At 44.6% G+C, this 14,982-nt stretch overlaps 1 protein-coding gene across 1 annotated transcript in view; it reads right to left on the reverse strand.

The window, feature by feature from the left end:
• Positions 1–2,006: 2,006 nt before the first annotated feature.
• Positions 2,007–14,982, reverse strand: part of LOC143286576 (uncharacterized) — a 22,618-nt gene continuing 9,642 nt past the window's right edge. The window contains exons 2-4 of the mRNA XM_076594191.1: positions 11,816–13,453; positions 5,254–5,459; positions 2,007–3,440 (exon numbers count right to left, since the gene is read on the reverse strand). Of these exons, the coding sequence (XP_076450306.1) occupies positions 3,041–3,440; positions 5,254–5,459; positions 11,816–12,691 (1,482 nt within the window). The 5' untranslated portion in view covers positions 12,692–13,453 and the 3' untranslated portion in view covers positions 2,007–3,040. The remainder of the gene's footprint in view (positions 3,441–5,253; positions 5,460–11,815; positions 13,454–14,982) is intronic.

A 14,982-nucleotide genomic window follows, 5' to 3' on the forward strand; every position in this document is an offset into this window, starting at 1 on the left:
ACATGACGTCGTTAGTGTATGAGTCGTCTGAAGAATCTCATTTCAACGGCTTGTTTATTTGGGGTTTTGTTTGTTTGTTTGTTTGTTTGTTTTTGTTGCTGCTGTTTTGAACAGTTCCTGTCGTCAGAATCAATCGCATGCGTATATAGAAATTTGGATAGCACCAGTGCATATATATATATATATATATATATATATATATATATATATATATATATATATATATATATATGAATCTTCATCATATTGTTTTCAGAGTTTCTACGTGTATTTGTTTTCACACACTTTCGTGTTGTCTAACTAAACTTTTTCTTCTGTTCTGTGTTGTTGGTTTTTTTTTCTTCTTCTTTCTTTTTTTCATTCATTCTTTCTTTTTTTTCTTTTTCTGTTTGTAAAGAAAAGAAAGAAAAAAAAGCAGATTATTAAAAACCTTCGACAATAAAGCGGCCTCTTACCTACTGATGTACCAGGTACACTGGTGCGATATGTGGAATGCACGAGTTTTTATGGTGGTTTTTTGTTTTGTTTTTTGTGGGTTTTTTGTTTGTTTGCTGTTGTTTTGTTTTGTTTTTGGTTTGTTTTGTTGTTGTTGTTGTTGTTTTCGGAGGACGTTCCTATTGCCACGCCGTTACCCAGAAAATACAGAATTATATCATCTAGGTTTTTCGTTGTTGCTGTTGGGTTTTTTGTGTTTTGGGGTTGTTGTTTTTTTGTTAGTTTGTGGGGTTTTTTTTTTTTTTTTTTTTTTCATTTTTATAATGAGTTTCTTTTAAGTGTTCTGTTGAAGAAGAAAAAAGCATAATTGTATATTATGCACGTAATTATGTGACGGCTCACACTGACACATGCGAATGCACACACGCACTTAACACAACTTGCACACACACACGCACACGCGCGCGCACACACACACACACACACACACACACACACATAACACAACTTGCACACACACACACACACACACACACACACACACACACATGTATCATTTCAACCTGCTTTCAGTGTACTTTTTTTTTCTTTCAAATAAAAATATGCTTGAAACAGCACTTCTTCCGCTGCATGCAATGATAAGTTTGTCTGAAGGTGATGTGTTTGTTCGTAATGCAAGAGGAATGCGGATTTTTTTTTTTTTAATCTAATTTGTATGTTTAAATGTCACCTTACATTTCATATTATGTGAAAATTCCTTTCATTCCACACATCACCGGGGCTTGGCCGAGTTGAAGGTATGACAAATTATTTCTTCACTCTTTCTGTTTGTCTGTATTTAACTCTCTCTCTCTCTCTCTCTCTCTCTCTCCCTCTCTGTTTCTCTGTCTCTGTCTCTCGCCATCGATACAACTCCCTCTCTATGGGGAGTTTGAGTGTGTCTTCTTCAGTTTAATGTCCATTTATATATTCCTTCCGTGTGTGTGTGTGTGTGTGTGTGTGTGTGTGTGTGTGTGTGTTTTCTGAAATTATGTTTTTTCTGCTATTCTTATTCATAATCTTCAAAACCATGTATTCCTTTATGTTTTTCGAGCATGTTTGTATCACGAATGAAAACTAATTTTTTGTCCGTGAAAAAGATAAATCAGCTTGAACGATACTCTGTGTGTGGGTGTTTGTGTGTGGGTGTGTGTGTGTGCGTGTGTTTGTATGTGTGTGTGTGTGTGTGTGTGTGTGCGCGCGTGTGCATGTGTGTTATGTCAGTGTGTGTATGCGCGTGTACGTCCAGTGTGTGTGTGTGTATGTGTATGTGTGTGTGTGTGTGTGTGTGTGTGTGTGTGTGCTCCGTGCACGTTCGTGTGTATGGCAGCGGTCAAAGTGATGGGTAATCAGGAGAGGCAACTCCCTTCTACAAAGTGTTCACTTCAGCCGTTGAGTTTTCGTTCTTCTTCTTCTTCTTCTTCTTCTCTCTCTCTCTCTCTCTCTCTCTCTCTCTCTCTCTCTCTCGATCACATTCTGATCTTATGAAAAGATGCACACAAAAGACGTCAAATCAAAAAGCATCCGTTTATCAAAACCACCAAGTCATATGTTAAGGAGGTTCTATAAGCAGAAAAAAATAAATACACAATATAATATGTGTAAATACAATCATGAATGTATATACAAACAATACAGGCGAAATAGTAATGATTCTTCTCCTCGTGTAAAATGCGAAAAATGGTGAAGACTCCATGGCCTACTCGAACGAAACTGACTCAACCACCCAGACAAGACAGCCAAGACTCAACCCCTCGAACAACGCCAGTAACCTTTATGGAACGAAGACCCCAACCCTGTACAAATGGACCTTAAGGGCAAGGCGCCAAGAGGTCGTCAAACTCAGCTCAGGAGGAGATGACGAAAAATTGCAAAGAACGACACACAATTTCATACAGCAAAACGAAAAACTGTAGTACTTCTATAGCCAAAAAAGAAATTGCAACGAACCACATACTTCGAAATCCATTTCGACAGGAAAAACAAATAAAACTCCACGCAGGAAAAAAAAATTTAAAAAGGGGGGCGCCATAGTATAGCGACGCGCTCTCCCTGGGGAGAGCAGCCCGAATTTCACACAGAAAAATCTGTTGTGATAAAAAAAGAAATACAAATACAAATAATGGAACAAAGTTTCCACTGCAGTTTTGTCTTGGCTGACACCGACATCAGGAAACTGTGACCAGTTCCAGAAGTACTCGCTGGTAAGTATCAGCAACAGTTATCGGTTCCATGATAGCTACACAAACATACTGGTATCATCTGTTCAATACTGACATTTATACAAGTCTGTACCTGCCGGTGTCTGCTACTGAATGACATCGTAGTCATCAAGTCAACTTTGAGGGGGGCTTCTACTGCCGAATAATTTAAGACATTTACACACGATCACACACACACACACACACACACACACACACACACACATTCATAAAGCAACAATACAAAATTGATTCAATTAATGATTCACACATACACACGCGCGCGCGCGCACGCATACTGACCCACCCACCGTATCTTACTATAAACACCCTCCACCCATTCCAACAACAACAACAACAACAAATCAACCCTTTAACTTCCCGCCAAGAGGATTCTGGACTATATGTGCTGCCGCCACGTCACGACCTTGACCTTGATCCTGACCTTGACCTTTCTCACTCGTCGTCTTGGTGATGACGATCTTCCTGACCCCGATGAATGAAGACTCTTTGGTCATGAGCAGGGTCGGGGTCCGGTGAGGACTGGCCACGAGCAAGCGGTTGCCTTCGTAAGCGTCCGAGAAGGCGCGGTCCGTCATCTCGCAGCAGAAGCGGCAGAAGCGCTTGCCGAGAACGTCGCAGTAGTGGAGTGTGGCCGCGGACTGGTGGTCACACCGCGAGCAGTGCACAGGTCGTGGGTTGTTCTCCCACACGTCGCTCGGGGCGAACACGGAGCGGGCGAACCGGCGCTGGCGCTGCTTGGTCCTGCAAAGTAAGTATGATGATGATGATGATGATGATGATGATAAATGATCATCATCATCACCATCATGGTCATCATCATCATCATCATCATCATCGTCATTATCATCGCCATCATCATCGCCATCATCATCGTCGTCATCATCGTCATTACCATCATCATAATAATCATCATCATCATAATTAGAAGATGAAGAAGAGGAGGAGGAGGGGAGGTGGAGGTGGGTGAGAAAAAGAAGAACAACAACAAGAGTCGGGGCAGGAAGAGGAAGCGAAGAAGAAAAAGAGGAGGAGGAGGAACAGGAAGAGGTGGATGAGAAGAAGAAGAAGGAGATAAGACGACGATGACGACGATGACTCGAGTGACGACAACGACGACGACGACGAAGAAGAAGAACAAGAAGAATGATAGCCTACTCGTCTTCATGTAGCGCTGAATCTTGTGCAGAAAGAAAATCAAAGCGCTTACACACCAGTCCTTTCACACACACACACACACACACACACACACACACACACACACACACACACACAACTCTATTTCAGATAAACGAAAACAATCTTATAATACATGTAAACAGAAAGCTAGAAGAAGAAAAAAAACTGTAGACCAGGAAGAGTTAGAGAGGATGTGGGGTGGGAGCAGAGAGAAGGAAGAGGGCGGGGGGGGGGGGGGGGATTTTGAAAAGTGGTAGACTTTAAGGACCAAGACCTGAACGAGCCGAGTACTGAGATTTTTTTTTTTTTTTTTTTTTTTTTTTTTTTTTTTTAACATTTTTTTTAATTCCATTTTGGTAGGTTGACATTTTACAACAACAACAGCATCTTAATGGACATTTATAAAGAAGAAAAAAACACCAACAAAGAACAAAAAACAAACAAACAAACACCATAAATACTTTGATAGAAACAGCCAAGCAGCTGGATTATACACTGGTTGGTTATCATCATGGAGTATTATCATTCATTTCTTAAGATCTTACACAAGCTGTCAAGGAATACAAACTGTCAAGTATCTTAGAACACGTTTACGGAAAGTGAACACCTCAATCATTTCTTATGAATATCAATAAAAAGAAAATAAATATGGATGGTTATTTTTCGTTAATCATGAACAGGTTACTAATCATTTGTGATCAATAATTTGTAAGGCAGCCATCTGGCAGAGAAAATGGTATGGTTAAAGTTAATATATGCATTATATTCTTCAATTCTATATCGAGTTTTTAATTTGTTAAAAAAAACTGATATTTGTGGAAAGCTGTCTTCAATTTTACATAAATATAAGTAATACTTTGCAAACAATATTATAAAATACAAAACAGCATCAGTTGTTATTGTCACATCATGTCCAAATAGCACAAGTGATTCTGTTAACTTTAAATTTCCTGCGTTTACACAGGAGTACTGAGATTTGACGAAAGTGAAAGATAGTGCTCGTACATTCCAAGCGCAAGGTCTGAGGACAGTGATAACAGCCTTGTCGCGGACCTGGACTGAGTACGAGGAGACAGACGACCACCGTCACCCACCACCCCGAAAACTGACAGCCCCACCATGCATCCACTGACACCGAGTTAAGTATACCGTTGACAGGACTTCACCAAAATCATGAAAATGGAGGGGGACCTCCAAGTTTGAGAGTCATAGTCCTTCACAAAAGACTAAGCTGTAAATGATTTCCCATTGCAATGGAGAAACCATCGATAATACATCTCTCATACATACATGTATGCACCACCTACACCACACACACACACACACACACACACACACACACACACACACACACACACACACCGCGACTGTGACTGACCTGAAGTAGGGCCTGTAGGCGGTGGGGAAGGCCACGTTGTCCCTGAAGATCCTCCTGTAGACGCCCTGCTGTCGCTGGGAGTTCATCACCAGCCTCTTCTCCTGTAGGCAGTGGGGGTCCACGCTGGCCCGGATCTCCTCCCGCCGTCTGCCGATCTCCAGGGGAGGCAGGATCACCGTGTCCTCCCGCCTCACTTCCGCCGGAACCTGTCATCAGACAGGAACCGGATACAGGAACCGGATCCAAAAGAACTGAATCTGTCAGTATGAATATAAACGCAGTCCTCTTCTCTCTCTCAATTTGGGAACTAAGTGAAAATAAGCAGATTGAGAAAGTGCATGCATATGCAATTAAACGCTTCTTAAATGTACCAATACATTCATCTAATACAGTGTTATACGGAGAAACGGGAAGGTACCCTTTTTTCAGATTTTTTGTAAGGTGCATTAAATACTGCTTGAAACTGTTCAAGCTTCCACAAACACGCTTATGCAGGCAGCCCTATGATATGATGAATATTCAAGTGGATTTAGGGAAACAGAACTGGGCTTACAGAGTAAAGAAAGTTTTATCAGAACATGGATCTTGGAATTGTGTGGCTGTCACAGGGAGTAGGAAACGAGCAGCAATTTATATCAGAATTTAAAGATAAACTTATTTGTTCTTTTCAACAAAACTGGCACTCCGATATGGAAACAAAAGAAAAATATAGTCGGTTTTTCTCATTCAAAAACGTATTTCAACCTGAAAGTTTTTCTAAGTATCATTACGGATAAACGGCACAGAATAAGTTATGCAAGATTTTGATTGAGGACAATCGGTTTTAACGCAAATAAGAAATGGTTTTAACCTGTGACTTCTGTAGAATTACCATGCCCATCATGTGGTTCACGAATTGAAGATGAGAAACACTTTTTGTTTGAGCGTAAAGCTTATGATGAGTTGGGAGAGAAATGTAGATTTTTTGAAGTAGGAGTAGAACAAGAGTATACCCAGCATGCACACTTGTTTTATGTAGTCTTTTCATCAGCAAGCCAGTCAACAATATCTCATTTAGAGATTCACACACACACACACACACACACACACACACACAAAGTATTCTTGCGTCTTGTTTCTTTTATCCACTTCCATTAACCTCTTGACTGCTGAACTTTGATATACCATATGAAGGGTTAAAACACGCCTGTTTTCACACACACACACACACACACACACACACACACACACACACACACATATTCTCTCTCTCTCTTTCTTTCTATCACACACACACACACACACACACACACACACACACACACACACGCACACACATTCTCTCTCTCTCTCCCTCTATCACACACACACACACACACACACACACACACACACACACACACATGTTTTATGAAAATATCACAAAATGTACAAACTATCCCACTCAAATTTCTTATTCTTATTCACGTACTGCTGTCATGGAATTATTCGCTATCACGATTCCAGATTTAACTGGCACGTTAAAGGTTGAGTGCAGATACAACAATGGAAACGGTGGAGTGAGAGAGGCAGGTTGTGGTGAATAGGGGAGAGGAGTTAGATGGTGTACTTTTTTTTCCGGGCTTGCTTTGATTTTACTGCGTTTGTGTGTGTGTGTGTGTGTGTGTGTGTGTGTGTGTGTGTGTGTGTGTGTGTGTGTGTGTGTGTGTTTCGGGGCGTGTGGTGGCTTTTTTTTTTATCTACTGATTGCTTTAATGATTGATTGATATCGATATTTATTTTGCGCCTATCCTCGGTCTAAGACCAAGTTCAAAGCGCTTGCAAATTCGAAATCATTTGTACGACAGGCTGAATACCTACGTAGAGCCGACTGACAACTGTGCATTCATGTGTGTGTGTGTGTGTGTGTGTGTGTGTGTGTGTGTGTGTGTGTGTGTGTGTGTGTGTAGTAAACCCCTTTCTATCACTGTCTAAATGTCTGTCTCTGTCTCTTCCTTTATCTGTTCAGTCGATGTCATTGAAGATTTGTTACTTCATGGTAAATCTCTTTCGCTCTGACTGATTCGGGTCAATCGCAGGACTGCATACAAGCTGTAAATCTCTCTCTCTCTATCTGTGTGTGTGTGTGTGTGTGTGTGTGTGTGTGTGTGTGTGTGTGTGTGTGTGGTCGAAACAGACCATCTGAATCTGAATCTCTCTCCTCTCTCTGTGTCTTTGGTAGGTGTGTGTGTGTAGTAGTAGTAGTAGTAGCAGTAGTAGTAGACTACTGATACGTTTGTACAGTGATGTGAACTATACATTGTAAAAACAAAAACAAAAAGGGCGGGGGGGCATCTTTAGGTGTGAGACTTCCAGTCAGCATTTTATCAAAACTGAAATCAGATTGTTTTATCAAACGAAAGTTTATTTCTCTTTATCGTCATTAATCCTGATGGAGAGATAATTATTTGTTGATACGCTCGCTTTTTAATCATTGAAAGAGGTTAACGTCGCTTATTTTGTTTGGTTCGTTTTTAATCCGTGTGGAGAATAAATCCCTTTTCAACACCCACGCTTTCAAATCGTGAAACGTGAAAAAAAACCTCCTCTCTCTCTCTCTCTCTCTCTCTATATATATATATATATATATATATATGTGTGTGTGTGTGTGTGTGTGTGTGTGTGTGTGTGTGTATTGCGGGTAGGTCTTAGCATTTCATCACCACTTCACAAACCATTACCCACAAAATTCAGCGTGACTGTTAACGACACATATCGAATGAGGCCCTGCGCGCTGAGAAAGGGAGGTGACTAAGCCAGCCGTTACAAGTGCGTGCAATTACATTAATTATTCAGTGTTGGCGGAGCGGTTACTTAATGTCTGCTTCAGGCTTCGTTCACATGCAGTAAGCCCGAACCATTTACAGACAGCCATTTGTCGTCAGCCCGACACAGCAACACACTTCAGACGGCCGGTTGCTGTCAGACAGAAAGGACAGGCTGATCATCCTTGGGGATTTCAATGCCCGCGTCGGCGTGGACTTCTCCTCGTGGCCAAAAGTCCTAGGACAGCACGGCACTGGTTTGGCTCTCGCTCTGCGCGCAGCATAGACTGACCATTACCAACACCCTCTTCCAACAAGCGGACAAGTACAAGAACACATGGATGCACCCCGCTCCAAGCAATGGCACATGCTGGACTATGTGATTGTCCGGCAGAGGGACAGAGATGATGTTTCCATTACAGGCTGCATGAGAGGAGCAGTCTGTTGGTCAGACAATCGCCTGGTACGCAGCAAGATGAACATCAGACTTGCACGCAAGCTCCAACCAGCCAGGCAGAAACCCCCTAGGAAGCTGAACATCCACCGCCTCGCTATCACCAAGGACGTGCTGCAGCAGCAAATCCATGCAGCTCTCCAAGAAATTCCTGCATCGACTGATGTAAAAGAGGTATGGAGCACCTTTAGAGATGCTGTGTACACAGCAGCAGCTGACACACTCGGCTTTGTACAGGGGATCCACAAAGACTGGTTTGACAAGAACGACTCTGGAATCTCCAAGCTCCTGAATACACTGCATATACGGCATCAGGATCACATTTCCGATAAAGACTGCCAGAGGAAGGAGAACGAGTTCTTGCAAACCAAGCAACTTTTACAGAAGAGGCTGCGTGAGATGAAGAACACCTGCTGGGATAGAAAGTCCGAAGAGCTTCAGTCCGCTGCTGATGCTCACGACATGAAGACCTTCCATGATGGTCTCCGAGCTGTGTATGGGCCGAGATTCACAGGATCAACCCCTGTCCGAGCCTTGGACCAGACCACCCTCCTGACAGACAAGAAAAACATCCTTGCCCGCTGGGCAGAGCACTTCAGCACCATCCTCAACAGGGACTCGTCCGTATCAGACGAGGCAATTGCAGCCCTCCCACAGCTACCAGTCAGTGACTCGCTAGCTGCCCCTCCCACCAAGGTCGAGACCCAGAAGGCCCTGAAGCTGACAACGTCAGGAAAAGCACCAGGAGCGGATGGAATCCAGGCTGACATCTACAAGTATGGAGGCGAGGTGCTGACAGACAAGCTGACCACCCTGTTCCAGTCTATCTGGGAGAGAGGGGAGGTCCCACAGGATTTCAGGGATGCTTCTATTGTCCACATTTACAAACGGAAAGGGGACAAAACATCCTGCGATAACCACCGTGGAATCTCTCTCCTCTGCATCGCCGGCAAGACCTTCGCCCGCATCATACTGAACAGACTGGTTGACCATGTCTCCAACACAGTCATCCCTGAAGCACAGTGTGGCTTCCGCTCAGGCAGGGGAACATGTGACATGGTGTTTGCCGTACGCCAGATGCAAGAGAAGTGCCGTGAGCAGAACAAGGAGCTCCACATGGTCTTTGTAGACCTGACTAAGGCCTTCGACACAGTGAACCGCCGTGGTCTGTGGAAGATCCTCCTAAAGTTCGGCTGCCCAGACAGCCTAATCCAGCTGATTGCGTCTTTCCACAATGGCATGCAGGCGAGAGTACAGGAAAATACTGACATGTCGGATCCGTTCCCTGTGGTAAATGGAGTGAAGCAGGGCTGCGTCCTGGCACCCACACTGTTCTCCATTCTCTTCTCTGCCATGCTGATTGACGCCTTCCAAGACGGTGACCGGGGCATCTACATTCAGTTTCGCACAGATGGCAAACTTTTCAACTTGCGGCGACTCCACGCCAGGTCCAGGCTGTTTGAGGCACTGTTGAGAGAATTCCTCTTCGCTGATGACTGTGTGCTTGCTGCACACACCCATGAGGACATGCAGTTCATTATGGAGAGGTTCTCAACCTCCTGCAGGCGCTTTGGACTCATCGCTTTGGACTACCATCAGCCTCAGCAAGACCGAGTCCATGTACCAACCAGCTAGCTCACAGAACGCCAGTGCCTCCCCCCCACCTGCAATCAAGATCAATGACACAGAGATCAAGTCAGTCGACAAGTTTTGCTACCTGGGCAGCACCCTATGCAGCAACGGAGCCCTTGATGCAGAAGTGACGCTGCGCATCGCCAAGGCCAGCTCCGCCTTTGGCAGACTCAACAACAGGCTGTGGAACAACAAAGGCATCAGGCTCAACACCAAGATGAAAACCTACAGAGCTGTTGTGCTGACCACATTGTTGTACTGCTGTGAAACATGGTCGACGTATCGCCGTCACATTCAACAACTTGAGCAGTTTCATTTGAGATGCCTACGAAAGATCCTCGGCATAAAGTGGCAAGACAGGGTCTCCAACCTCCAGGTCCTAGAGAGGAGCAGCCTGCCCAGTATCGAAAGCCTGCTGATCCAGTGCCAGCTACGCTAGACAGGACATGTTGTCCGCATGACAGACAGCAGGATCCCGAAGATGCTTTTGTATGGCCAGCTGAAGGAAGGCCACAGTGAACGTGGAAAACCCTGCAAGCGCTTCAAGGACACCTTGAAGACAAACCTCAAAGTCTGTGACATAGACATCGCTTCCTGGGAAACTGATGCCCTTGACCGCTCTTGCTGGAGGATGCTGTGCTCTAGTGGCATAAAGACGTTTGAAAACAAGAGAACGCTGGCCATTAAGGAGAAGCGTGAGCGAAGGAAGCAGGGCTAAACTTCTGGAGACGTTTTCCCTTGCAACACCTGTGGGAAGTGCTGCGCATCCAGAATCGGCCTCTTCTCCCATATGAGGACACACACCGACAGATAAGCCTGCCTGCCTATTCATCCGTCGGACCGACGGGAGAATCCATCATTTGCCGTCAGCCCGACACAGCAACACACTTCAGACGGCCGGTTGCTGTCAGCTGGAAACACAAAACAGCGCTTTCCAGACGGAAGTAATGAATAATGTTGGGATATGTGCTGCAACTGACATTGAAGAGTTCCGTCCCTTGGATCAGCCATCGCCGTCTGATCTGTGAACACGAGACAAATGGAAAAGGTGGCTGGTCATCGATGGCTGGTGCTGGCTGGTGCTGGCTGGTCATGGCAAGAGTGAGCTGTGAACGCCTTTTGCCACAATACATGGAAAGGAACGCGCTGAATGACGTGCTCACAATGCTCGGTCTGCTGTTATCAGCTGCTGTCCACAACTGGGTTGGCCTCAGTGTGAACGTTGCCAAAGCTGTGCAAGAGCTTGACATGTATGCGTGCGTGCGTGCGTGCGTGCGTGTGTGTGTGTGTGTGTGAGCGCGCATACACACACACACACACACACACACACAAGAACGAGGAGAGATACAGGCTTACACAGGCATGCATACACATGTGCGAGTGTGCATACACACCGGCACATAGGTATGTACACCTTTTATTCGCATAGGTACGTGCACACACACACACACACACACACACACACACACACGTCAAATCAGACCATTCTTAAGGCCAAGCCTACCAGGGCCTCCAGAAAAATCAGCACGGTACACTAAAAAAAATTGCTCCAACAATGCTTCACGATCAGCATTAGATCACAATATCAATAAGATAGCTAGATACAGATAGATAGATAGACAGATAGATAGCTAATGCTGTTGTCCCATCTACACACACACGTTCCACCTTTGACAGACCGATCGCCACTCACCTTGTACAATTTAGAATGGACGCCGTAGATGGAGTTGACGTCAATGGAGTTGGTCTTCCTGTTGCTGATGGGAGGACCCATCCGCGAGGAGTACGATGGTGATGACTCCGGCTCATGGGAACCCCCTTGATGCTGATGCTGCTTGTGCTGTTGGTGCTGCCGCTGTTGGGTGAGCTGCTCCGGCTGGGGAAGGGTCCAATCTCTCCGCTTGGGCCTCCGCTTCCTGAACCTGGGCTCCCCGATGACGGTGTACTTGGAGCACTCCAGCAGTATGGGGGACAAGACTGAGCACCTCCCGCCGCTGTGTCTGACGCTGGTGGTGCTGCTGGTGGTGGTGGTGGCTGTGTCGTCCGTCAGGAAGGCGCTGGCGGAGGTGTCGGTAGTGGTGGGGGCCGCGGAGACCTTCACCTTGTCCTTGTCCGGGCTCAAGGTCGAGACCTTCACCTTGTCCGTGTCCGAGATCGAGGTCAAGGCCGAGGTCGGGCTCTTCCTAGGCGTCTCCACGTTCAGGGTCACGTCCGCCACATCCAGCTCGGAAGCGATTCCTCTGACGTGGATGAGAGACGTCATGAAGCTCTTCGGTGAGGAGGAGGAGGAGGAGTCCTTGTCGTTGTCTTTTTCTCCTTCGTAGTCGTCGTCGTCGTCGTGATGGTGGTGGTGGTGGTGGGGGACGGTGATGTGGTTGTGGTTGTTGGAAGGGGTGAAGACTACCCCCGCGGCTTGGGGTTTGAGTCTCTTCTTGGTGATCTCGTGGTTCCTGAAGAAGGTCGTCCTGGGGGTGTGCTCCTGGTGACGGTCTTCAGAGAACCCCAGACACTTCACCGGGATAAACAGCTGGTTTTTGTGGGCTGGTGGGAGGTGGCGGGGCTTCAACATGGTGGCGGCTAAAAAACCACAAGAGCGGTACTACCAGCTCTCATAGCTCGCTGTCCTTGTCACTGTTTTGTTCTTCTTCCACGGAAAAGACACGCCCCTTGTCTGATCAATTATAAATTAGCTCGGATACTGAAACGGATACGGATCCTTTTGTGACTGCTTTAATCTGAACGGTGAAACACCTCTGCAAACGATTTTTTTTTTTTTTAGCTGCGATGGACAGATCAATCGTTTCTGGTTTCATTAAATGTGTAATGATCACTTTTCACTATTTTTATTAGGAATCTTTTTTTCTTTAGTAGCAGATTCGTATATGGTAAAAATTTACCCGTTAACAGTATAGCACAATAATTCTTCTTCATGAAAGCATCGTGAAGCAAGTACTTTTCGCCTCAAGCGTTCTTAGAGAGAGAGTTATTATTCAGTACGTTCGTTTATTCACTCTGCTCTCTCTCTCTCTCTCTCTCGTGTTGGCAGCCTCAATGCTTGCAAGTGGTGGCAAAAATCAATAGAAGTCCATCGACAAGAATAATTATGAACGTTCACAAGTGTTTGCCTACAATCAACGCGCGTCCAACAAGTTCAAGACAATAGAACCAAATGTCGAACTCACTGACACAAACAACATCGCTGGCACAGACTTCGAACTCGTGGAATATACGACAATGAGCAGTTTTTTTGTCCACTCCCCTTGACGTTTTGGTCGTTCCCGGTGGCTCAGTGTATGTACACACGTCTGGTCGCTGGCCATACAGTCCTCAACTGTTCACAGAGAAAGAAAGCAAAAAAGTTAGTAAGTTAGTTAGGTGTATAGATTGTTCCATCCACAAAGAGAGGGAAGACAATAGAGGTTGGTTGGTTAGTAAAGTGTATAGCTTGTTCTGTCGTCTTGCTTAATCTACAGAAAGTATGGGGAAATTGGAGAATGGGGGTAGGGAGAGGAAGAGAAATTCGGGGAAAGAAAGAATGAATGAATGAAGAACGGAAAAGAAAGAAAGAAAGATTCAAGATTCAAAAACTTTATTACTCAAGGATAAAGATTTTAGGCATCGCCCAGTCTTCCAACCTGTCCTTGTGACAAGAAGACAAAGAAAAGAAAGAAAGAAAGAAAGAAAGAAAACATTCGAAATGTGGAGGGTAGGCCTGCTAATATTTTACCGCAATTTTTAAACAAATGGAATCAGTCGATATCTTGCCAGGTCCACAAATTCGTCTGGAATGACGCTTCCACCCAGTCTATGTCGGAAATTACCCCCAAGAGGAAGATGACAGAGCGAATCTGGAGGCACAAGCTGAAATCCAATCGCCCATACGGACTTAACGTACGGAATAAAGTCGGAGAAAATCAACAAAAATACTATAAAAACATCCGTTCCCTTTCTTTCCCGGAAACAGTCGGGAAAAAATTACAACAAAATGCGTCATAGTTGTGACGTAATAAGTTGAAATACGTCACAAATACGTCAGCAACCTCAAACAGTGACGAAGACCCTCCTAAACGAATATTCTTCATAAACTTGACGTTGTTGTTTGTTTGTTTGTTTTGTTGTTGTTGTTGTTGTTGTGTTGTTCTTTTTTTCTTTTTCTTTTTTTTACTCACGTGTGTGAACAAAGTGAGTTGATGTAGTGAGCACTACACCGGTGTTTGTGTAAACTTTCATGGTAAACTTTAAGAATGGCATTGTCTTGCTTACTAAAATTGGCACAGGGACCAAACTTGGTAGGATGGTTGATATGAGTAACCTTTAACCATTTCACAACCAATGTCACATTTCAGCAGTAGCCAGGCAGAGCAACAATGTTGCTGAAAAGCGACCAGATCATGGGGCGGTTATTCACAAACCTACTAATCTTAATTTTCGGTGGTAGGATAGGCCATGTTTCATTCATATCACAGGGGAATCCGCAGCTTTTCTTAGACACGATTTTTTTTCTGTGCTTTTGGCAACAGGGAGTATTTCACTTAAACTGACAGGCGGTGAAAGGATTAAAGTCAACCGCTTTATGATGATGATGTTAGTAGGGTGAAAGGTTAAAGTTCAAGAGCATTATTTGGCAAAATAGAGTAAGCTTGATGGTGTCTTAATCTGATTTTAATCAAACTTGGCATTGTGACTGGTCATGGGCACAGCATGATCCATACAGAAATTCCAAAAGTCTGAGATCATAGGTCAAGGTCACACAACGTGGCATGTGGAGGTTGACAGGAAAAAGCTTTCACGTGCAAGAGAAAGAAAGTCTTGTTCACAATCTTCATCGACTTTGGTACAATGATTGGTCACGGTGAGAAC

The sequence above is a fragment of the Babylonia areolata genome, chromosome 10 (assembly GCF_041734735.1).
Source record: "Babylonia areolata isolate BAREFJ2019XMU chromosome 10, ASM4173473v1, whole genome shotgun sequence".
In the NCBI taxonomy this organism is placed as follows: Eukaryota; Metazoa; Mollusca; class Gastropoda; order Neogastropoda; family Buccinidae; genus Babylonia; species Babylonia areolata.